General features: G+C 40.0%; 1 protein-coding gene across 1 annotated transcript; it reads left to right on the top strand.

Moving 5' to 3' along the window:
- Nucleotides 1-4,666: 4,666 nt before the first annotated feature.
- On the top strand, nt 4,667-18,829 carry LOC124269503 (glucose dehydrogenase [FAD, quinone]-like). Its single transcript, XM_046704530.1, has 12 exons — nt 4,667-4,736; nt 5,190-5,339; nt 7,000-7,208; nt 7,909-8,098; nt 10,597-10,725; nt 11,620-11,741; nt 12,023-12,190; nt 15,879-16,029; nt 16,541-16,683; nt 17,292-17,466; nt 17,831-18,053; nt 18,566-18,829. Exons 2-12 carry the CDS (start codon nt 5,201-5,203, stop codon nt 18,693-18,695), a joined length of 1,779 nt encoding a protein of 592 aa, XP_046560486.1. The 5' UTR covers nt 4,667-4,736; nt 5,190-5,200; the 3' UTR covers nt 18,696-18,829.
- The last annotated feature ends 6,850 nt before the right edge of the window (nt 18,830-25,679 follow it).

The following is a 25,679-nucleotide window of genomic DNA, read 5'->3' as shown; positions in this document are numbered from 1 at the left end:
CTGTATGTTGGCCTGTGCAACCAAGTCTCAGATACGAAAGCTACAGAGTCCAGAATGTAGCAGCCCGCATTGTGGTGACAAGATCCAGGAAGAATGATCATATTACTCTTCTATACTTTCTACACTGGTTGCCCGTGGATTTCAGAATTTAAACTTCTCTGCCTTGTCTTCCGCTGTCTGTCTGGAACTGCCCCTACATATTTATCCAGTCTTCTTTCTCTGTACAAGCCTTCTCGTACGTTCCGTTCACAAGATAAAAGTCTTCTTCTTGTCCCTAAAACTAGAACAGTGCAGTATGGAAACAGATCCTTGCCTTTTATGAACGAAATTTACGTTTACCAGTAGTGTATATAAATGATGATAAGTGCATTTGGGATATGATTACATGTACCGTTAGTCACTTCCTACGACAAGAATGGGTTCCTGAAGAACAATTCTAACCCGGGTCTTCTCGGCTACCTTATCTGTGTGATTACTGTAGCGGATGTTTGGACCATGTTTACAAAAAGTACCATAAACATGCAACTCCTTCATGTGAGAAGGCGTTTCTTTGACATGGACAGGAGAGAGCATGAAGAAAATGAACTTGTAACGTACGTAACCGTGACCGTGATAATACGCAATGTCATTCAGAAAGTGGTCAAATGTAACACATGTAATATTTTCATGATTACACTTTCACAGTAAAGTAGAAATTCTAGTACTTGTGTCGGGTTTCAAAATATTCGGGATTCCAAATATAACGTGTTATAACGTCATGTAACCGAATTTGGGTAGGGGTTTGGTTTTAGGTCCATATCATGCTGGTTGTAATAGAAAACAAACACCATATGCACACGTTAATAGTGTGTTTCTTTATGTTGCTATTCTCAAATTGATAATGAAAAGATCTGGTGATTAAAAAAAAATACTTCATGGTTCATTAGTTCAGGCAATAAGAATTCATCTATTACATATAATATTTCACGACTAATGAATGTATGAATGTAATTAACTGCTCATTCATCGGCATTCTAGAAGTTTGTAAGTACAAAAGGAAGCATAACAACTAAAGGTAGATAACCATGCTAGGGACAATGGGGACTCACCCTGCTTTTGCTACCGGCTTGGACCCCAACTGGATGGCGATTGTAATTAAATTTAGCCTAATATTAAAATGACACATTTTCTGTAATCAAGATACGTAGTATAAAAATACTTTGCATGAAATTGGACTTACATACCCTCTCAGGAGGACAATAATTTTATGCTACTTCAACTCCCTTGGAAGGTATTGTCACTAACAGTCGACAGTTATTTATTCATTCTAACAAATTAAAATGCATTTATTATTTAGAATACAAATCATAATTTATCATTTAAATCAATTGCTTTTACAAATGCAATAATTAAATATTGAAAATATTGATCCATTGTCATGGAAAAATCAATACAGTCAAGCAGGACGTCACAAGGGATACTGAGGATCCTGACCTTTCAATACATACTCACAAGTATACCTGCTGTGGCCAATGCGACACCCCTTCAAATCTGGACTGACAACCCAGATAGGTGTAACTGATTGTGGGTTAATTTATGTAGTTATGTGTAACATCTAATGACAGGTTTAGACTCACTGTATGGGATAAGAAGTGGTGTCACATATTTGTTAAGTACTGCTTTAGCTTCAGCATCAGCCATCGTGTTACCAACGATTCCAACATGGCTGGGTAACCAACAAAAGACGATGTTGTATTTGCAAATAATTTCAGTTAAAAGTGGATGATCAGAAGTCAGGTCTTTAATAGCCTGAAGGCACCAAAGCAAGTCTGAAAATATTGTTGAAAATATATTCTTTATGTTTGGGATGTTTATTAATATGTTTAAGAGCTGTTAATATGGTGTTTGCCTCGGCTGTGAAGATAGAGCTGTTATCCGGTAATCTAGAAGATATTGTTCTGGATTCAGTGACAGTGGCACAAGCCACTGGGCCACCATCCTTCGCTCATCTGTAAATAAAGGCGTGTATGCATTATGTTTACTTTTTAACTGTAGAAGCGTCAGCGTGAGGCTTTAAACTAAATTCAGACCAACTAATGGCAGCGACCTCATGGCCTTGACCTATTCTCGGGAATTAAGAAGAAATTAAAATTGACCTATTCTCGGAAATTAAGAAGAAATTAAAATTGACAGTTTGTGCAAGGTTAGCCATGGTTCTATGACTGAGATAGAATCTTTGATATCTAATCATTGGTAGGTCGCAAAATGTAAGAGTAGAGTCCGTGTTGTACGAATTTAGATACTGTTGAATTTTGTGCCCTGTCACCTTTAAGATTTCCCGCACCTCTACGCCTGCGTGCAACAGAAGAGGTACTGTGGTGGTTCTTACACACTTATCTCCAATCACTGGATCATCCAGCACATTTCTCTACTCCCTGAGCCATATAAAACACTTTGTTTCAATCGTATTTCAGAGTGAGTGAGTGAGTTTAGTTTACGCCGCACCCAGCAATATTCCAGCTATATGGCGGCGGTCTGTAAATAATCGACTCCGGACCAAACAATCCAGTGATCAACAGCATGAGCATCGATCTGCGCAATTGGGAACCGATGACATGTGTCAACCAAGCCAACGAGCCTGACAACCCGATCCTGACAAGCATGGGTTACTGAAGGTACATTCTAACCTGGACCTTCACGGGTCCCTAGTTCTATAAACAGTATGTATTGTTGTATATTCTACAATCTTCCATGAAGTAATTCAATTTTGAAGAGTGCATTATTTGCATCAAAGGAACATTGTTAACAGCTTTGTTCCGCGCTAGTCTTCATGAGAAGATGAAGCCCAAGTGTAATAAGTGTATGTCTTATCTATATTGATATACAACAATGATGTTTATATATGTCTTCTAAATATATATTTTCTCTGTAATCCAAAATGGGAGCAGTGGGGTAGCCTAGTGGTTAAAGTGTTCACTCGTCATCCCGAAGACCCTTATTGTACATTTTTGTATACGATATCTTTCAAGTTAAAAAAACGTTCTTGGATAATTTTGAAGAATTTGCCATGAACACCTTTCCTTAATATAAATATATTCTTGCAATTAAACGCTTTGTTGTAGTTAGCGTATAAACAATGAAAGCGTCCATTACGTTTCCATCGATATGGAATCAAACTCCTTTGTAAATGCTTGTTTGGGATGAAAGTGAATAGTTTGCCAAATATGCCATCAGGTCGTCTCGTGATCCTTTACTGAAAATTCAATATAAAAGTATATATCATAGTCACACGGTTTTATAACACTTCAACATTTCTGGTAAAGGTCCACGGTTGCAACCCTTTTCCGTTTTGTAAACGTATGATAACATTACAGATGTCATCGTCACTGCTCCACCTTACTTGTCATCTCTTCTTAACAACCATAGACCAACAAGAACTCTTAGATCACAAGATAAAGATCTGCTTATCACCAGACCATCCAGGACCAAATACGGGGAACGCTGCTTTGAATGTGCAGCTCCCATGCTATGGAACAACCTCCCTATGTCGCTAAAATCCGCTCCAAGTCTACAAACTTTTCGAAAACATCTAAAGACTCATCTATTTGAAATGAAATAGACTGAACTGCACAAGCGCCTGTGAGCAGTCTAGCTGGAACTCGGCGCTATAGAAGTAGACTATATTATTATTATTATTTCATTAATTTACTATATATATCATCGTGATCAAAAACGTCACTTGTTGACATCACATGATCACTGTTCACAGAAAGATCTTTATCAATAATGGCAATAAATTCAGACTGTATTCCAGTCGTCAGCTTATACATTTGGGCCTCTGTCTTTGTTGTAATTTGATAGTTCTTTGACTTGTTTCACAAAATGTAGTTTTAGAACTTAATGCTTGTATATGTGTTCGTATTCGTTCTTCCCGTTACTTACAATTTTTATAAGACTTGCTGAAACAACAAAACGTGAAAAAAACACTCTTGGTCACTAGCAGTTTAAAGCATCATATTTTTCACGTTTGCATACCACTCGTCGTGGTTGCAATGTAACATTCTTTGACTGCATACCACATTCTGAAGCCGAAGACGTCAAAATATATCCAGCGCTAAATACTTTCACTCAATATCAGGAGCAGCTGCAGTCACGCACTAGTAACCTGATGTTTTTTCGTGTAGTCCCTATTTATCTGTCTTCCCCCCCCCCACACACACACACACACACACACACACACACACACACACACACACACACACACACACACACACACACACACACACACACACACATGGTTACCCTTCACAGCTGAGGTGGATTGGGGTTGACAGTGATTGCGTATTCCACGTCAAGGACCAGCCGGTGATAACTGAGATGTAACACTCCTACATGATTACGGTCTAGTTACGTCGCTATTGCGTCCTGATGGCGTTCGAGCGTGGTTATTAGGTCAGGCCAAGCCCTTTTCAGTTTGCCATTTTAATTGTTATATAACGCCGCGCTCAGCAATGGCAATCAGACAGAGTGGGTCACCATTCCCCAAGGTTAGATTCCTGTACAATTGCTCAGATCGGTCAGCTGTACATTGACCTCAGGCGGCCTATAACGTGACATGTGCTGCTTGTCTTACTTTTGAAATATATGGACTGATCTAGTCTGTGACCTATATACACAGCTCAGCACGGTGTAGGGTTGAAGGGTGTAACACAGATCTCGTCGTTTGCTGTTCACTCTAAGAAGCACACAACGATTATGTAAGTTATCTTATTCATTGCTTCGCATCGAGTTCTGACTGACTGTTAACGGCTGCATTATGTCCTGGTCTTGCCATGGTACGTTCTGATTAGTCATGTGCATGTATTTCTCGTTCAGTTTCCATGCATCATTGAAGTTTGTCTGGCTGAGGCAAAGCAGTGATTACGGCAATGTTTCACTCTATCTAGCGAACTGGCCCGCATATCACTCCATCCAATTCATGTGTTCATTTGCCATACAGGATAACAGGGTTTAGATATCACCCAAACAGAATGTGCTGTTGACAGAGAATGACAACAGGGATAGATCTTAGTGTTCATTTAGTCAAAAAGCTGTTCTTAAATTGCCCGACTTTGAAAAGCACAAAAGGATGGTTACTGTGTAAACGGGGGAAATACTATGCTGTCTATTTTAACAGGATTTTCAAATTCTCAAAGAGAAATGTCTTACAGAATAGAAAACCATGGACTTTTCAACGACGTCACTGCTGCTTGTCGTCAATGTTGCAATCCTCGCCATCATCGCCAGTGTCTTCGTCTTACCTGAGAACGACAAAGGAGTTCTTTCTCCCGACCTGAGAACGTCTTATGACTATATCATAGGTAAACTTGATATATTCGGTTATTTCTGAAGTTCATCGTCAAAAGACTACTATAATCATCATTTTGGTTATTTGAGTATTGAATTGATTAAACGTTTCTTGTTGGATAAAATCATGGTAACATTGTATTATGTAGCTCAGTTTTGGCAGCACTGTTTCAAAGACCACGGGAAATGATATGTAAGTCTGTTTTGTGTATAAGTAGGGAGGTACATGCCTTTTGTACATAAATTTCATTGTTCGAGGACTAACGTGATCGGCTGGTCAGGCTCGCTGACTTGGTTGACACATGTCATCGGTTCCCAATTGCGCAGATCGATGCTCATGCTGTTGATCACTGGATTGTTTGGTCCAGTCTCGATTATGTACAGACGTTTACACGTTTTCACGGGTGTACAATGAAAATGCATTGATATTCAGTTCAAGGTGTATGTGTAGAACGTGAGCAGACATGGAAGCACACAGCATGCCTCATCAATTAAGTTGTAACATACATACATACATACATACATACATACATACATACATACATACATACATACATACATACATACATACATACATACATACATACATACATACATACATACATACATACATACAGATAGAGACACACATACATTCATACATACAGATAGAGACATACATACATACATACACACACATATATATACATATACAGACAGACAGACAGACAGACAGACAGACGCACGCACGCACGCAAGCAAGCACGCACGCACACACACACATACATACATACATACGTGCATACATGCATACGTGCATACATACACACACATACATACAGACAGACTGACAGACAGACAGACAGACAGACATGCATGCATGCATATACAGACAGACAGACAGACAGACAGACAGGCAGGCAGGCAGGCAGGCAGGCAGGCAGACAGACAGACAGACAGACTTACATACATACATACATATATGACAGACGGACAGACGCACGCACGCGCGCACGCATGCATGCATACATACATACATATAGATACAGACACACACATACATATATACATACACACACATACATACACACTCACAGATACAGACAGACAGACACACACATACATACATACAAACAGAGACACATTCATACAAACATACATACAGACAGACACACACATATATATACATACAGACACACACACATATCTAAATATGACTTTATTTAATATGATTAGAGTAACTTCATTTTACTTTACGTAACTGGAGTGGTGGGGTAGCCTTGTGGTTAAAGCGTTGGCTCGTCACGCATGGGTATGAGGTATGAAGCCCATATCTGGTGTCCCCGTCGAGGTCAAATGGTGAAATAGACTCTTCCGTCTGCCATGTGATGTAAAAAGTGTTGATATGTAAAATTGTAAATCTCGGGAGTACGAGGGTATTTGGCAAATGTGATCATGCCCTCGTAATCTTAACAAACTTCATACTTGAATATACACTTTGTTCGTGACGAAATAACAAGAACAGAAAAACAACAATAGACATAATGTTTTATTAACACATTCTTCATGAGCACATATTTCTGTTAATGAAGCTGATATGTGATGAATTTCCATTAGTTTCATTTTAAAACAAGATGGCCGCCGTGTCTGACCGCCCTATAATAAGGTCCTGTAACACTATATTCTATTTCACAGTAGGGGCAGGGTCTGCGGGATCTGTTCTGGCGTCCCGGCTGTCCGAGAATGGTCACGTGACTGTCCTGCTGATTGAAGCTGGTGGTGATGACCGAAACCAAGAGACACTGGACGTTCCTCTGCTGGTAGGCTTGAACCAGAAAGGAATCTTTGACTGGGCCTATTTGACCGAACCCCAACAACATGCCCATTCAGGACTAATAGAAAAGGCAAGGTCAACAAATACGTCTCTGATAGGGCAGCACTGCGGTGCATGCTATTTCTGTGATGGTCGACAATTCAGTAACTATTAGATAATGTATCCAGGCACATACGGTTGTGTTCACACATATGCATATTATTGGCTTTGAGACATTTGTGACTGTACATTCCCTGTGTCTTAGAGTGATGTTAGGCATGCTCTTTCTACAAACATTTCAAATTGCGTGATACAACACTTGATAAGATATCAAGGTTGCAACACTAAAGTAAGGCTGTCTTAATCATTTTGGTAGACAAGTGGAAGACATTTCCAAGTGTGACGAATCAGTGAACAACTGACTTGCTTTGTGTTTGTTTCGAGTGCAAGGGTACGGCAGCATATGCTCTCCTCTTGGCGAGCCCGTGGTAATATTATAATTCATAGAAACATTTGATATAGATTTGTGCAGATAATTCTTTGTGAATATCAAAAGGTTTTGTCGCTTTAACAAAAAATGGCCTTGTATTAACCAGTTTTGCAGCCGTGTTTTAGTTTGAATTCCATGTACTCATTTCATTCCTGTTCAGTGAAATATATGTATTTACTTGATGTCCCCTTGACGTCTACACGGTAAGAGATATTATTATCTTCTGTATCTACCGGTGAAAAGAGAACAATAAAAAGATTAAGTGATAATTTATATCAGTACTTCGGCAAATGTTTTACAGAGGGGAGCATGGCCACGTGGTAAAGTCTTAGGAGGAAGCAGTCAGTTAAATTATATGCAGTATGTCAGAGGTCATCGCCATGACTACGATAGCTGGGCAGCCAATGGGTGTGAAGGATGGAGTTACCAAGATGTTCTCCCTTACTTTAAAAAGTCGGAAGACATACAAATTGAGAGATTAAAAAACTCAAGTAAGTGTTATACCATATACATTTCTGTATTACATATTACGACGTTCTTAAGTCAATATTACTACCAAGTTAATATCGAACAATGTTCGGTGGACGGCCCAAAGTAACACAGGCTCTTGACCTTAACCACTCAGCAGAATCGGTGAATGTTGAGTAACGAGAAAGACAATATCCCTGCTATACAACTAGAATGCGTGTGGGTATCTGGATTTAAAACCACTGGATGTACGATCAATAAAATCGTGAAAACTATGGTCCGTTCACTGCAAAATCGTACCCACGATAGATTGACTATACGTACGAAAGGGACGATTAGTAATAAATGGCATTGGAAGTCAAGCATTCGGTCATACTAACTGGTCACAGTGATCTCATCCATTGTAAAATAAACTTTCAGGAACTTGTGTTAATGCATGCAGCGACCAGTGTATGTGTACTATAAAACAACAGCTGATTTCACGGATTAAAGGGGTAGTCTCAAAACTTCTGTTCTGTAATATACGGAGTCAAAAAAGAAACTTCACAAAATGTAATTTGAAAATAATGAATAATTTTTCTCTGATGATACATCTATGTATCCGAAATGGGATCCCTATCTTTCGACTCTAGAAAAACGTTAGCAAAACCCACTCAAACCCATCCATTCGTCGTGCAAATGACGTTAGTGCCAAATCAGGTTTTGCACGTGCAGTCGATCACGTGATCTTCGCATCGAAGTTTTCTTCATATGCACGTGTTTGCATTGGCCTCAAGAATTGAAAAAACACTTTTAAACCACAGTTCTAACGGTACTTGAAATGCCACGATTGTCAAATGTGCAACGTGAACGTGCCGTTGGCATGTTGCAAGCGGGAAGATCAGTTATTGACGTCGCAAGAGCAATGGGATGCAGCCGTCGTACTGTGTATGACTTGCGAGGTCTACAACAAACTGGCACCACTTCTGATCGCCCAAGGTCGGGTCGTCCACGTGTGACGTCACAAGCAGAAGACCGTCAAATCGTCCTACGTCACCTACGTGACAGATTTCTGCCGGCTACACGAACCAGGGCTGAGATGTTTAGAGGTCGACTGTCCTCACAGACCATTCGAAATCGGTTGCGGGCTGCCAATCTCCATTCTCGACGTCCATATCGTGGGCCAATATTGACGCCGTTTCATCAACGTCAACGTCTGCTGTGGGCCCAACGTCACCTCCGATGGACCCAGAGAGACTGGAATCGAGTCGTCTTTAGCGATGAATCCAGGTTTACCCTCAGATTCGCGGACGGCAGGCATAGAGTCTGGAGACGACGTCGTGAACGGTATGCCCAATGTTGTGTACAGGAAGTCGACAGATTCGGGGGAGGAAGTTGCATGGTGTGGGGCGCTTTCTGTGGGAACAACCGTTCCCGACTTCTGGTCATCCGTGGAACCTCACAGCTGCTGCTTACCGCGACCAGGTGCTCACCCCTGAATTCGTTCCTTTCATGGCGGCTCATGGCCCAGGTCTACAGTTCCAGCATGATAATGCTCGGCCGCATACCGCGATGTTGACACGAAATTTCCTTCAAAACGCTGGAATCAACATCATGGACTGGCCTTCGAGGTCCCATGACCTTAATCCAATAGAGCACGTTTGGGATGCACTTGGGAGAAGGCTTCGTGGTCTTAGGAACCAACCTCAGCATTGGCAGGAACTTGGCGCTGCCTTGCAAGAGCAATGGCCCAGAATCCCCAACCACGTGTTCACAAGCATCAGGAAGTCGATGAGGAGACGGTGTTTGGCAGTGGTGAATGCGCGGGGCGGCCATACACGATATTGAACTGAGTAATTTCGCATTTTTATTCTTGTGACTTGACATTCTGTACACCCATGTTTTGGAACGGCGGTGTAGCCTAATGGAACTGATTATGGCACTGTCAGTGTATCGAGTACATCACACAGATCTCAGCAATGAAATAATAACAATTTAACCATCTTACCATCTCTTGTTCTTTTATAGTGCCCTGAAGAAAGAATGTGAAGTTTCTTTTTTGATTCAGTATATATTCATTGTCACTACCACTGACATAACAATTTGACTACATCATCTAAACCACTCCACGTCAATGTATGAAATGTTGGTGACGAGTTGTTTGTATATTTGGGCTAACTCATAGATTTTTATACATCCAGAGGTTTAAAATTACAGACACCCAGAACGGTGGGATGACTTGATTAAAACTAGGATTGATTTATCAGAGAACAGCTTAGAGGTGTGCCCCTCTAACGCGAAGACGGTTCCTTCAATTTCGGATATACAATCGGATAGGACAAGACAAACCTAAATCCAGAAATAAGGCCTGTTTTATCACTATTAATAGGAGAAGACCTTCCATGCTTCTTTTTTTTAAACCGTTAAAACAACCTTTAAACTATCACATACTACATTCACGCTGGTTTTCCCTATTGTATTTAACATCACGTAAAAGAATTCGTAACAGAGATAGTTTCAGCTATTTATCATTCCTTTCAAGAATATCATGGTCAAGGTGGCCCACTGGTTGTGACAGAAACGAGTTCAATACCGGTTGCTGAGTACTTCGTCAAAGCGGGAATTGAACTCGGATACAAGGAAACAGACTACAACGGAGAAAATCAGGAAGGCAAGTGTCTGAATGCGAATGACTATATACGAGTGTGTGTAGTTTTGCATCAGTTTGGGGGCGGTGGGGTAGCCTAGTGGTTAAAGCGTTCGCTCGTCACGCCGGAGACCCGGGTTCGAATCCCCACATGGGCACAATGTGTGAAGCCCATTTCTGGTGTCCCCCGCCGTGATATTGCTGGAATATGCTAAAAGCGGCGTAAAACCATACTCACTCACTCACTCACTTGAATCAGTTTGCGTGTCTTTTCAATTTTGGAGAGGCACTTGGTATCAGTTTCAGGTATTAGTTTCAACTAAATTTGTAAAAGCACCCTCGTATAACTGGATTGTCTGGAAAATACATTACGTCGTGTTAACGTGTACAGTGTCACTCCGCAGTGCAAATAGCATGCAATTCAAGGTTAGTGAAATACACTGTTTCCATGTGTAAAATATGTACTGCACTGTCAGCATGAAAACGGGACGCGGATCCACGATTAGGTGTCCTTGTCGTGACAAAGCTTCGATTTAGTAGTACGTGCCACATGACACGTGGGCTTTCATGAGCTTTTTATTGGCTTGTGTACACTTTCCTATTCTGGAGTGTCCATGGAGGTCCCTGTTCACCTGTAGGTGTGGCTCTGCGACTGCTGACCTGTTTGTCTGCATACCAATTTCTCTCTTGTGACACTCTGTTTGTAGTTAGCCAGTCAGTTAGCTTTTGTGTCTGGATTTATATAGCTCTGTCCAATTAAAGGAGTTCAATTTTGTAACCGTATTTTGTAATTTTCTCTGTCAACTTGAATTGTAAATAGTTCCGCAGCAATCATCGGACTCAACCATTCCTGACAACATATGAATTAAATCTGCAAAAATTATCTTGCACATTGCCAGACAGCCCTGACGTTTTCAGGGTTTAGCAGATCGCAGGTTTCAATCGGGAATGGTGAACGAATGAGTACTTCAAAGAGGTTCCTGTGGCCAGTCATAGACAGACCCAACCTGCATGTTCTTGCCAACAGTCACGTCACGAAGGTAGCGTAAACGACCCTTCCACCTTCTTAAGGACACACACACACGAACGCACGCACGCACGCACGCACACACGCACATACTTTAGTTCAAAATGGCCCACAGCCATGTCACAAAAGTAGTTTATTACGGTCGATGTATCAAATGAATTACTAACGTTTCGTTTCACAAATATGTAAATAATGACACAGTGATCTAAAACATTCGGACGACATTAGGAAATAGACAAAGAATAAACTGCACTTACAAACATTACCAGTCAAATAATACCCATGTTGTTACAGGTAATGATTGAAAATAAGAAGGCAATTGGAGTCGAGTATATCAAAGATGGCCGTCTCCACAGAGTGAGAGCATCAAAGGAGGTAATTCTGTCAGCTGGTGCAATTGGGTCGCCGCAGTTGCTGATGCTGTCTGGGATAGGGCCAAAGAAACATTTGGAGGAGATGAAGGTAAGAAATATCAGCGAACTCATGCAGTTTATTCAAATTACTAACTTGACTTGCTGTTCTCACCACGAATATCACAGCTGTAAGTTTGTTTGTTGTTATCCAACATAATTATTATCAATGCAAGAGGAAAACAACAACAGTTACTCGTATTTAAATAGACGGATTCCATTTGGCATAAGGACAAAATAACTATTCAAATTTTATGAATGGTCGACTGAAATGTGAAATCAGTGATGACACCAAGTGTTCGCTAAAACACCTTGTTCATCCAGTCTCGTTCCTAAGGTAGGATGACACGAAATTCCATATCTGTGTGTTGGCTATGTACGTATGTTGGTTCGACCAAACTACTTATGTCTAAGAGCAAAGACATATTCAAACTTAACTATATATGAGATTTACCAGTCCTCTGTGGTCGTGTCCCTGGTCACTATACTCCTAAACATATACTCTCCTTAAATTTATTTGAGAATGTAACTTCAACGATGGTATTCTTTAACCCCAAGTAAGCAGGATACCAGTGCAGAATCTCTATTTAAAATACTAAGATCTGATGTGATTACCAAGTTGTCATCGTTGTCCATTGAACCAACATGAGAATTCTTGTACATATTACTTGTAATATTCAGCTAATGTATTCAACACTCTCTCTGGTATTTCATTTCATTGATGAGACACTAGCTTACAGGCAACTATGATAAAATTCTTGCAGGTAAATATCAATTTTTTTTTACAAAACCCAGCGCACTTAGACTTAACAGCACTGCGACCTTCTGATTTAAGATTTCCTGAAATATTGTCCTGCTGATACTACAACTGGTTCCGCTGGAGAGGCGCTGTTCTTCTTGTTTCGTATGTTTTCATCTGACCCCCTTGTCTTTGTTTCTTTCCTGAACCAATCAAGTCATTTGAGAAATCAGGAATGTACAGTTTCACAATTGCAGAGTTTAATCAACACTTGATTAATGCCAAAGATGGCTTTTGGTTCCCATAAACAAACACAACAATATCGTCAATTTACTAACATTTTCTTTCCGATTAGAGTACAGCTTCTTCCACACATCGATGTTCAACAAAGTGAGCACTGATTAGTCCATCCACTACCAAAGAACATTGAGAGTTACAAAGTGAGCGGGACCACATGAAGTATTACAACATATTTCATTAGACACCTTACCGCCCATCCTTTAGCTGACAAATGACCTTCTACGTCAGAAGAATCCAGTTTAACACTTCGAATGTATTTTGTGCATGCTTGTGGTCAAAAGCATGGGGTGCTCGATCCCCTGATTTGTCACCCGTTAAACACGTGTTTGGTGAAAGAGAGATATGGAATTACTTTCATCGACATTTAAAGGCATCAGTGAGACGAAGGTGACAGGGCTGCATTAATGCACAAGGTAGACACGCTCGCTATTGACCGTGTGAACTTGCCTATGTTCCATAACGCCAGAAACGTTTTAACACTGATTCTGTTTGATGTTTGTGTGTCATAGTTACTTTTGCTTTTGAGTAGATTTCTTGTTCGGGCAACTGTGGAAACAAATTGCATATTTGACCGTTTTTTACAATTATATCAGATCATTGATATAACTAAATCCTATGCTGAACTTCAAGGCCATTATTTGGCGAAGTCGAGCAGAAATTTCTACTCATTAGCATTGAGGAAACAGAACACCTGGAACAGGAGGACAGTTTGTGCCTATGGTATCTATTTCTTGCCAAAACATTCACATCCAGAAATATCACATAGAAATTGGTATCACTACATTATTATCTCAGTAAACCTCAGATTATAATTGCTTAATCCTTGTCAGATTATCTTGAGTGTATGTAACTGTAGCTATGGTCGCCATGCTCCATGATGCTCTAAGGACACTAGAGAAATGTCAAATTGTCTTGAGTGTATGTAACTGGGGCTATGGCCGCCATGTTTCATGATGCTCTAAGGAGACTAGAGAAATGTCAAATTGTCTTGAGTGTATGTAACTGTAGCTATGGTCGCCATGCTCCATGATGCTCTAAGGAGACTAGAGAAATGTCAGATTGTCTTGCGTGTATGTAACTGTAGCTATGGTCGCCATGCTCCATGATGCTCTAAGGAGACTAGAGAAATGTCACATTGTCTTGAGTGTATGTAACTGTAGCTATGGTCGCCATGCTCCATGATGCTCTAAGGAGACTAGAGAAATGTCAAATTGTCTTGAGTGTATGTAACTGTAGCTATGGTCGCCATGCTCCATGATGCTCTATGGAGACTAGAGAAATGTCAAATTGTCTTGAGTGTATGCAACTGTAGCTATGGTCGCCATGCTCCATGATGCTCTAAGGATACAAGAGAAATGTCAAATTGTCTTGAGTGTATGTAACAGTAGTTATGGTCGCCATGCTCCATGGTGCTCTAAGGAGACTAGAGAAATGTCAAATTGTCTTGAGTGTATGTAACTGTAGCTATGGTCGCCATGCTCCATGATGCTCTAAGGAGACTAGAGAAATGTCAGATTGTCTTGAGTGTATGTAACTATAGCTATGGTCGCCATGCTCCATGATGCTCTAAGGAGACTAGAGAAATGTCAAACTGTCTTGAGTGTATGTAACTGTAGCTATGGTCGCCATGCTCCATGATGCTCTAAGGCGACTAGAGAAATATCAAACTCTCTTGAGTGTATGTAACTGTAGCTATGGTCGCCATGCTCCATGATGCTCTAAGGAGACTAGAGAAATGTCAGATTGTCTTGAGTGTATGCAACTGTAGCTATGGTCGCCATGCTCCATGATGCTCTAAGGAGACTAGAGAAATGTCACATTGTCTTGAGCGAATGTAATTGTAGTTATGGTCGCCATGCTCCATGATGCTCTAAGGAGACAAGAGAAATGTCAAATTGTCTTGAGTGTATGTAACTGTAGCTATGGTCGCCATGCTCCATGATGCTCTAAGGAGACTAGAGAAATGTCAGATTGTCTTGAGTGTATGCAACTGTAGCTATGGTCGCCATGCTCCATGATGCTCTAAGGAGACTAGAGAAATGTCAGATTGTCTTGAGTGTATGTAACTGTAGCTATGGTCGCCATGCTCCATGATGCTCTAAGGCGACTAGAGAAATGCTGTTAACTTGCTTTGATATAATTAAACCTGCTTCTTTTCTGCTAATGCTGAACTAACTCTTCTAGGTTTTGAGAGTTGGGATGGTGTTATGTATTTATTAAACGTTTTCAAATGGAAAGAAAAACTCTTTCTTGGTCGTGCTAAAGATTATCATATATATTTGAGACCGGCACTTGGTGATGAACCTACGCTGAACGCAGCAATACATCTCTCTTGGTTCGAGTATTATGGCGTTGGAATCCAAAAGTGGAATAGATATATGCTTAGGCAAAGGTTCACAGTGTTTAAGCATGGATTTGGCAGATTTCATCCTTAGTTAACATATTCGGCCTGCATAGGGAGTTTGATAATGTTACTGATACATATGCTTTGATAATACACGCCTTGGTCGATAACCCTTTCCAATCAGTGATGAAATAAAGTAAATTGCTGTTACATTTTGCGAACAACTGGTATCACTACTTTTTAATTCATTTACCATGTCCTTATGGTATGGTCCGAATTGTACTGTGGACTCCAATGAGTACATATAATAGTGAAAAGGGGCTGTCACTTTTATTGAATATTGCCATAAATGTACAGATACCAGTTCAAGCAAACCTCCCAGTTGGTGAAAGCTTACATGATCATCTGTTCGTCCCCATGGTGTCGACAATTCAGAATCCTATTTCCCTCACGGGAAAGAAAAGAGACTCAACACTGACGTTAATGGAATATCGTGTACTGAAATCAGGTATGTTTTTATTTCTTTAACGTATATTAATCACAAAGCTGGTACTCTCATGAGATAGACATTATTCAGATTCTGACTTTCTCATTTTTCTATCAGATTTGGCCACTTTAATACCATCTCCTTGTGTTTCTGCTGTGCATCCGAAGTGTAAATCCCATATCAATCCCATGTACATCCGACCAAAATACAGAAAATATAGAAAAAACAGCTCAAATATAAATTAGAATGCCACTGTTTTAAAGAGAGCTGTAAATAATTAAATCGATACGTATCTGTGTGGTGTGCACGGCAACCACATTTTGACAGGCGACCATAACATTGGACGACTGAGAAAAGAATTTTGTTCAGTTGGAAGAGTTTCATGTTGAAACATAGTTGTAACATGGCCGTCCGAAAAGATATGACATCCTTTCTAAAGCATAACCTAGTAAACGACCGTGGTACAATTACAAGATTGCTTCTTGTCGAGTGAAAACCATTGACAAAGCTTATGACATGCCTTTAACTGTAGGTCTCCTCACATCAAGCGGAGCTTTAGAAGCCACTGCATTTCTCAAGACCAAATCAGAGGAGCCAAGTCCAGACGTTCAGCTTCAGTTCTACTGTGCTTCCATGGATAGCGATCTAGCACGGATGATTAACATTGACCCAAAGGTAAGCATGCTTTTTCTTCTGTTGGAATCATGATCGGTCCTAACTATCCAAGAGTTTGGTTTGGGTGAGTGAGTGAGTGAGTTTAGTTTACGCCACACTCAACAATATTCCAGCTATATGGCGGCGGTCTGTAAATAATCGAGCCTTGACCAGACAATCCAGTGATCAACAGCATGAGCATCGATCTGCGCAATTGGGAACCGATGACGTGTGCCAACCAAGTCAGCGAGCCTGACCACCCAATCCCGTTAGTCGCCTCTTACGACAAGCATGGGTTACTGAAGATCAATATTCTAACCCGGACCTTCACGGTTCAGTTTGCTTTGGAATGAGAGCCGACGAAATTGAATGTGTATCCCGATTTCAAGATATGTAACCGTTGCATGAAGAATATAGGTGGAACATTGCAATGGGCAGACATGACATTTTAAGTATTTCTGGCCAGCTTTAGATCTCTGATCATACTTCTGTGGGTACCATAAAGCACCATAGCTGGTGTTATCAATGCATAGGCCTTATGGTTTCAGTGAAGGTATGACAGAGCTACTGACTACACACACTGCCACTATCATGACTTGAAAAGTATCAACTATATGCTTTTTGTTCAGATAGTCGATCATTTCAACTGGACATCAGCCCAAGAAGGATTCACAGCCTTACCAACTTTACTACGTCCAAAGAGTGTTGGAACAATCCGCCTTAGAAGCACCAACCCATTCGAGTATCCTGTCATCGACCCCAGCTACCTGTCTCATCCAGATGACGTCAAGACTTTTATCAGAGGTGAAAACAATACCAGCTGTTAAGAATCTGAAAGGGTGAAGCAGCTACCTTTTTTACATATTGTTGGTAACAACTAGACCCGGTGTCTACTTACGTTCAGGCAACATCATTTATTAGGAATCGCGTAAATTTATCGAACCAAAACTTCTACCCTAAAGGATGACAGATGCCAAAGGTGGGGTATAGAGCATACTCATCTCGTGTCATCGTTGTAACTTTACCATTGTTATGAGATTGAACTGACACATATGCAGTGTTTAATCTGTTTTTGAAATACATATTGTCAGGTTTAACTTATAACAGGTCTCCATAAACAATACCTAGAACTATCCAGTAAATTATATCAGACATTTCCGTTTACCAGGAGTTCGTGTCGTCCAGAAACTTCATCAGACCAAGGCTTTCAAAGAAATAGGAGCCAAGCTTAATGATAGGCGCTTCCCGACATGCACCAATATGAAGTACGACACTGATGCATACTGGGAGTGTTACATCCGGGCACTGGCCGTAACAGTCTACCATCCAACCACCACGTGCAAGATGGGGAAGCCAAGTGACCCCACTACAGTTGTTGATCCTCAATTGAGGTGGTTGAATTTTGAAATCTTTAAATTCGTTTTGACGTTTCATGGGGCATTTCTAAACATAAAATCTTTTTTCAGAGGTTCGTTTGAAGTCAACTGAGAAAACAATTTTGGAAATGCTAGTCTTTCTCTTAATTTCCACAATTTTGGGGTAAAACATTTCGACAAGAAGTAGGCATCTCCATGGGCACCTATTGTGCTTCCCAGCTTGCGGATCTGTTTCTTTCTACATATGAATCAGATCTACTCGGCTTGGCAAAATCAAAACAAGGTAATTTGGCCAAGATGTTGATCTTAAGGGTCCGTTATATCGATGATCACATATCGCTCTACAATCATCAAATAACCAATTCCTTTATACACTGATTTAGCCACCTGAGCTAGTAATGTTCGTTGACGAAGGAAATAGTGTGTTAAGATTCCCAAATGACTAATGTCTGGTTGTTCCTGTGACATGTCTCAGCCGAATCTTGTAACATCAATGTGAATGTGTGTTTAAATGTTATCTTTTACAGAGTAAAAGGTATTGCCGGACTGAGAGTTGTGGACGCCTCCATCATGCCGGCCGTCGTGTCAGGAAACACAAACGCACCGAGCATCATGATAGGAGAGATGGCAGCGGACATTATCAAAAGTGCAAAATAGGGCTCACAAAAACATGCACAAGATGGAAATGTTAATTATCTTGAATGTAATAACCATGATTATACCTTCAGTTTTTTAAATGTATACATCATATGTAGTTCGGTATTTGATACAATAAAATATTAAAACAAGAAGGACATTATATTGGGTGAATCATTTCTATTTGAACACAAAGTCGAACCTGATTTTGACTGATATCGCCCCAGTTGCGCACGTCATTTAAATTGCCATTAACAATGATGAGTTCTGTTCTCCTAAGACTGTTGATGCCAACACATCCAATTACACTTGCACTTCAAAATGATGACGTTGTGTAACGCAAACAACAATGGAAGGTCCTATGTTCTCCTGGACGCCTGTAGACCATTGTTGGACCATAGGTGCTGGTCAAAGAAAACCTTGACTCCGATGTTAGGCCTAGGTGAAGGTCACGTTAAAGTCAAAGATTGGTGTCACAGAATGATGTGTTGTTAACCTTCAACCGTTTGTGTACGGCTTTGAAACTAATTGGTCTCAACACAAGGCTTGCTGTTTGTTCATGTGACAGTCTGGTATCCATAAGCTGCATCAACCGAATATGGTTTTCTTAACGACAGGTAGACTACGTCTTGTGTCAAGACGTGAGTGGTGCCCTGTTGTAGATAATGGTTAGTTGGTTTATTGTCTAACGCATCGTTCTACGCCATTGGGATACAATGACATGTGTCAGTCAAGTCAGCAAGCCTTACCATCCGATCCCTTTAATTACGACAAACTTGGGTTACTGAAGAACGGATGTTCACGGGTTCTGTATATAATGTCTCCGGAGAAATTATATTCTGTTCCAATGGACATTGAAATAAATGTCTGCCAAGATTTTGTCCCATACCTGTTTGCAGCATAGCATTTAAACGTTGATTTTTCAACATGCTGAGTCACTGCGTACGCACAATGCACGGTTGCACCAAGTGTTTATATGAGCAAGTGATAGCTAAACAATTATTGTGAGTTGTTCACATTGAAAATACACTTGTTTGAGTGTCATGCTTCCAAAACTGCGCGTAATACGTCACCATGCACCTAAGATTAAATCACATCAGTATCTGGGATATGTCTGCATGTTTATATATGACTATATAGTTAAGTGGGACTATTTTATTCCAGAATACATTCATTTTACGTTTACCAGTGGTTTATATAAGCAATGATAAGTGCAAATGTCTTCTTACCTAAATGTTTATTGAGAAGTATGAAAGACTCTGTACCTTCATGGCCTCGAGTTATGGGATGATCACTGCCTACTGCCCCCGTTGGAAATGCCTCCTGCACGAACTAATTGTTCATAAGATCGGGTGGGTGGCATCTCATGCACAAAAGTATAAAACAGTCCAGTTTAACGGTGCTTTTGAAACAGTCCTCTTGGAAACAGATATAGATATAGGTTCACTGGAACAGATGTATTTGAACAGTCCAGTCAGTTCGTTAATGTCTTTGGCACTCTTGATGCCGATGGGAATGTTTTTCCAGAGTGACTTTTTATGAAACACCAGTCGTTATTTGACGAACAAGCAGACGCTGACTTCGACTTAACTTAAGTTCGTGTGTTTATTAACGCCGTACTGCGCAATATTTTAGCTGTATTACGTCGGTCTGTAAATAATCGAGTCTAGACCAGACAATCCAGCAAGCAACAGCATGAGCATCGATCTGCGCAATTGGGATACGATGACATGTACCGTTAGTCACCTCCAACGACAAGCATGGGTTGATGAAGACCAATTCTAACCCGGATCTTCGAGGATACTTTACCTGCGTGAATACTATAGCGAATGGGTGGAAGCCATCTTTACAAAAAGAACCACAGACATACAATTCCTTTATGTTATAGAGTCTGTTGCGTTGAGAAGGCTTCTTTCACATGGACAGGAGTGCCCATGAAGGACAGCGTTGGAAAGATCTAGTACTATACATAACCGTGAATACACAATGCCATTTAGAAAGTGGTCAAGCGTAACGCATGTTATTTTTTCATGATTACACTTTCTCAGTAAAGTAGAGAATCTAGTACTCGTGTTGAGTCCCATTCAGCATTCCAAATATAACGTGTTATGTAACCGGATTTGGATAGGTGTTTGGTTTTGGATCCATATCATACTGGCTGAAAAAGAATATATACACCATATACACAGGTAAATATTGTGTTCTTTATGTTACTAAACTCAAATTGATAATGAAACATTAAAAGATAACAAAGATGTACTTCATTGTTCATTAGTTCAGGCAATAAGAACTCACTCTTTACATATATTTCCCGACTAATGCATTATGGGTATAATAACACAACTCATTTGTTATTGTTTGCCAGCATTCAAGAAGTTGGTGAGTCAAAAATAGCATACAACCCATTGGATGACATCTTCCTGTTTCGTTCACAGAGTGAGGTTTTGATGTAAACTCTTACACCGTTATCAAGCTATTGATTGTGTTGTCTGCCACGTCTCCATATAGACGTCTTACTGATTGGTTGGTCGCCATTCTAGAAGTTGGTGCTACGTCCTTTACATGGACATGACGCTTTCACATACACATCATCGACATACACAGACTCGGTAAACGTCAGCTAAATCTACGGGACATAAATGTACCTCTGAACCCCAGATTCCGATGCTACTCCTGGATTGTCAAACTCAAGACGAAATTGTTTCTGGTATATTGTTCTGTTGGACTTAAGCATTCTATTGCTGAGGCTACAGGAGTACTTTGGGTACTCATTCAAAGGGTCCTAATCTCTAAGACTACCAATTTCTGGAGGAACTCACGGAGAGAAGTACTAACTAAAACTAAATTTTATTCTTGTCTTGGACAATGGGTTTTAAGTGTACAGAATACAACAATATAGGAGTACTAGTTAGCTGGAATACTGCAGTCATCACTCAGTTGTTTCTAGTATTGTCTCTAGTATCATTTTCGCCACCTTCTCTGCAACCATGATGGTCGGTGCGTTTGCGTTCCCATACAGTATGGTCGGCATTACGAAGGCGTCCATGACTGGCAGTCCAAAAACACCTTTCACCCTGTAAATAAGTGACAGAACCAATTAACCTTTTCGTCCATATCGTGACTAAAATAGGAAATACGTTAACAACAGATAATATTAGAGTATAAAATCTGTCGACAAAGGACAGTAAAGCAACTAGAATATCACAATTTGAGAAATTAAAACTAGCATTTAAAATTATGACTATTTGGGACAATTCAATATAAAAAACGGTCTATAGATCGCAAACAACTAGAGGTAGATCACCATACTAGGGACAATGGGGCTAACAGTGCTTTTGCTACCTGCACAGACCCTGGATTTACACCATGTGTGTCAATAGTTGATAAAATATTGATCCCTTGCGATGGAAAATCAATACTGAAGCAGGACATAAGGGAATATAAAAATGGAGGATCCGCACCTTTCAATAAATACTCATGAGTATACCTGTTGTGGCCCATGCGACATCGTCACATAATGTAATCGATAAAGGTGTAATCGATGTAACATCTAATGGCAGGTTTATAATCAATGTGTGGGATAAGAAGTAGTGTCACATATTTGTTGAGTGCTGCTTTAGCTGCAACATCAGTCATTGTGTTACCAACGATTCCAACATGGCTGGGTAACCGACATATGTCGTATTGGCCAGTAGCAAGAATATTAAATAATTCAATAATTTCAAATAAAAGTAGATGATATGCTTTTAATAGTTTTAAGGCACGTTAGCGAGTCTGAAAATAATATATATAATGGTTATGTTTAGGAAGTTTATTGATATGGCGTTTGCCTCGGCTGTGAAGTGAGAGCTGTTATCCGGTAATCTAGAAGATATTGTTCTGGATTCAATGACAGTGGCACAAGCCACTGGGCCACCATCCTTGGGACCATCTGTAAGTAAAGACTTATGATGTAATTCGTTCGTTTCTTATTTTTAAATGTTGTCAGTGTTATGTCAACTGGTAGCCTCACCAATTGTCAGGGAGGAGAAGAAAGCATGCAGGAAGGAAATATATTATCCAGGTCAATGCCAGCAGCAGAAAGGAAAGTTTTGACTCTTATTCCTTGAGGCGTAACACGAAAAGACTTCTTGTACAAATCCTCATAGAGTGGATTAAAAACACAGTTATATGGTCCACAGAAACTCCTGTAAATAAAATATACTGCCAATAGAACTGTATCCTGTACATACTGAAACATGTCACAATGTGTATGTGAACGCTTATTTGGGATGAAAGTGGATAGTTAGCCATTATGTCCATCAAATAATTCCTCAAGAATTGTTAACTTCGTCTCGTGATACTTTACTGAAAATTCACATCAAAAGTATGGAAATATATCTTATTCTACCATGTCTACGTGATATACTCGAATTTGACTGGACAATCAATAAAATTAGACACTATCAATTTGGATTGAAAATGCGTCTGATTTCATGACCGCTTCACTGCGCACATAAACAACACTGCTGCACTAATTCAGCTTGTCCACCAGCATGGCCAAAATCAACACAACAGGCGTGATGGAAATGATAATATAACACGAAAAATACAATTATGTGATTTGTTTTCCTCCACAGTTATTAGGGAACCTCACTATCATATTACCTTCTATTATTAATATTCAAATCGTAGGTCGATCAGAAAAAGATCTATTCTTCGATTTTACAGGGTTCAGATTTGAGGGTCAGTCAAGTATTTTCTCCATTGTCACTTCATTTCAACCTTTCGCGAAATGTGACACAATACTGACTCATCTGCCATTTCAAACTGTTGCGTAACTGTCAACAACTATTTCCAAGAAAATAAGTAGGTCAGACGATTCCATTATAGTGTTGTCAGGTGGGTACAGTACCATGGCACACAAAATAATAGATTGGTGTGGAACGTGTGTAGGTGGGCTAATAAATACCAAGCTCTTGTGTATTACATTATTGCATTGAATAACAGTAGTTTGTTTTCTTTGGGCAGAATAGTTTTATGTTGCAATGTTAAAAAACATACTATTCACACTTTGCTAAGGAACAAATCATGGATTCAACAGAAAACAAATTTGGTTTAAATATCTAAGCGTATTGTAAGCATGGATCCTAGGTTTCAGTATGTCATTTCATATTGTAGAACCTATAGCTGCTATTGACAGGTGCTGTGTACTTGTCACTGACTCGTTCCATGATTTGCAAAATGGTTGATTGGTGACATGAAAACCATTTTGATGGTTTTTCATGTATCAAGTGCATAAGGTTAAAGTGACTGTTTGCCTAAAGATGTGTTACCATATTATTACTCGTCGAGTTTTAAATAGATACAAATTCAAATTATGAATCTATGTTTAAGTAAAGTTGCGTAGTTTTGTGATCCTTAGCAAAGTGTGAGGAGTATAGTAACGGCGCCTATCACTCCCTTCACAGACGAGTTCAATTCGCCTCTCGTCCCATGCCAGATACTGCTGCGTAAGGAGGGTGTTTGTCCAATATAAAAACGCATAGCTCGGTTCTGCAGTGAGTTAACGACTTGACCATTCCTCGTGTAGTCCAGGACCTCTGTGAGCAGAAGTCCGAGATAGGTATACGAATCTGTAATATCCAGCTCAATATATCCACACTTGAAAGTATACGCTGTCCTGGCTGCTCCATTTTTCCTAAAATGCACTACTTTGGACAACCTGTTTTCTACACACCAACAGTTCAGGACATCCAGTAACAGAATCAGCTCTTCGGTAACCGCGCAATAGGACGACGTCGTCGGCACATGCGAGTATACCTATCTTCTGACCGTCCAGAGAACGCCAATATTGATATCATTAATCTGCTGGATGAGATCATTAATAAATATCTTAAAAAGAAGGGGTGATAAAAGGCATCCTTGTCACAATCCACATTTCACATCGAACCAGTCTGTTGTCAGGCCATTCAATCATACACACCACCGCACAAAATCATATAGAGATCTTAAGGCACTGAACATATTACCATATAAATCAATGTCTCTAAGCTTGCTCCACATTAAACGCCTATCTACACTGTCATAGGCCTTCTTAAAATTGATAAAAGCTGTAAAAGTCCCGTTTCCCATGTTCTTCCTCGTCTCAATGATAGAAGTAAAAGTATACACATGTTCTCTGGTTGATCTCTTCTTCCGGAAGCCGTTTTGCTCGTCCGCTAAAATACCGTTCAGTTCAACATGGTTACTGAGTCTAGATTTGAGCACCGTATATAAGGCCGTGCTCGGCAATAACGTGAAGCAGGCAATCTGGGTTCTTCCCATCCACCCACCCCTATTATATGGAGTTAATGAATTAGTCACGCGTGATAAAATAACAGGTGTTGGGTCAAACTAGATACCCATGAACAAGAGACAAGATATATACTCTTCATAAAAAGAAACTTGACATACTGTTTTGGAGTTTACTGACTGAGTGCATATAACTGATTCAAACATGACATCATTGCTCAGTTACAGTAAAATCATCACTTCACAAATGTCCAAAACATGATTATCCAGAACGTGTTTGGTAAAACCACAGAGTGCTATTAAAGCCACTTGGTCAGTGTTCTGTTTCATGTGCGAAACAGCTCTTTATTTCTTACCCATCTATAGACTAAACCTAGTCTGGTGGTATATTTTCTTGCGTAATTTATATAAATGACCAGTCTAAAAACTATTATCCGGTTTGGACCAGTTTGCAGGTTTCAGGCGGCATGGCCAAATATTCAGAAATCATCATTTTGAGTAATATAGGAGTAACACAGCAACGAGCGAGTATGTATTAAGCCTTTTATTTTGTATTTCATGTAAATCTAGATGCATAAGTATCAGTTGAGGCATGTTAAGCGATTATAAGTTTGTTATTGTAATCTAAGAAGTAGCGCTGTTCAGCTTTCGATCAGGCATAATTCACGTACAGCACTTTATGGCGTATATTGCCTTAGACTTCCATGACAGCATGTGATATTTTAAGTCCTT

Source organism: Haliotis rubra, unplaced genomic scaffold (assembly GCF_003918875.1).
Source record: "Haliotis rubra isolate DU_JTF1 unplaced genomic scaffold, ASM391887v1 Scf145, whole genome shotgun sequence".
Classification (NCBI taxonomy): domain Eukaryota; kingdom Metazoa; phylum Mollusca; class Gastropoda; order Lepetellida; family Haliotidae; genus Haliotis; species Haliotis rubra.
This window is presented reverse-complemented; position numbering and strand designations above follow the sequence as displayed.

What these genes read in the sequence shown, in the direction of transcription:
- LOC124269503 (XM_046704530.1), top strand. Translation starts at nt 5,201, where the DNA reads ATGGACTTTTCAACGACGTCACTGCTGCTTGTCGTCAATGTTGCAATC. An exon ending in TGAGAGATTAAAAAACTCAA is followed by an intron (nt 8,099 to 10,596) that starts GTAAGTGTTATA and finishes ATTCCTTTCAAG; the next exon opens with AATATCATGGTCAAGGTGGC. An exon ending in AACATTTGGAGGAGATGAAG is followed by an intron (nt 12,191 to 15,878) that starts GTAAGAAATATC and finishes ATAAATGTACAG; the next exon opens with ATACCAGTTCAAGCAAACCT.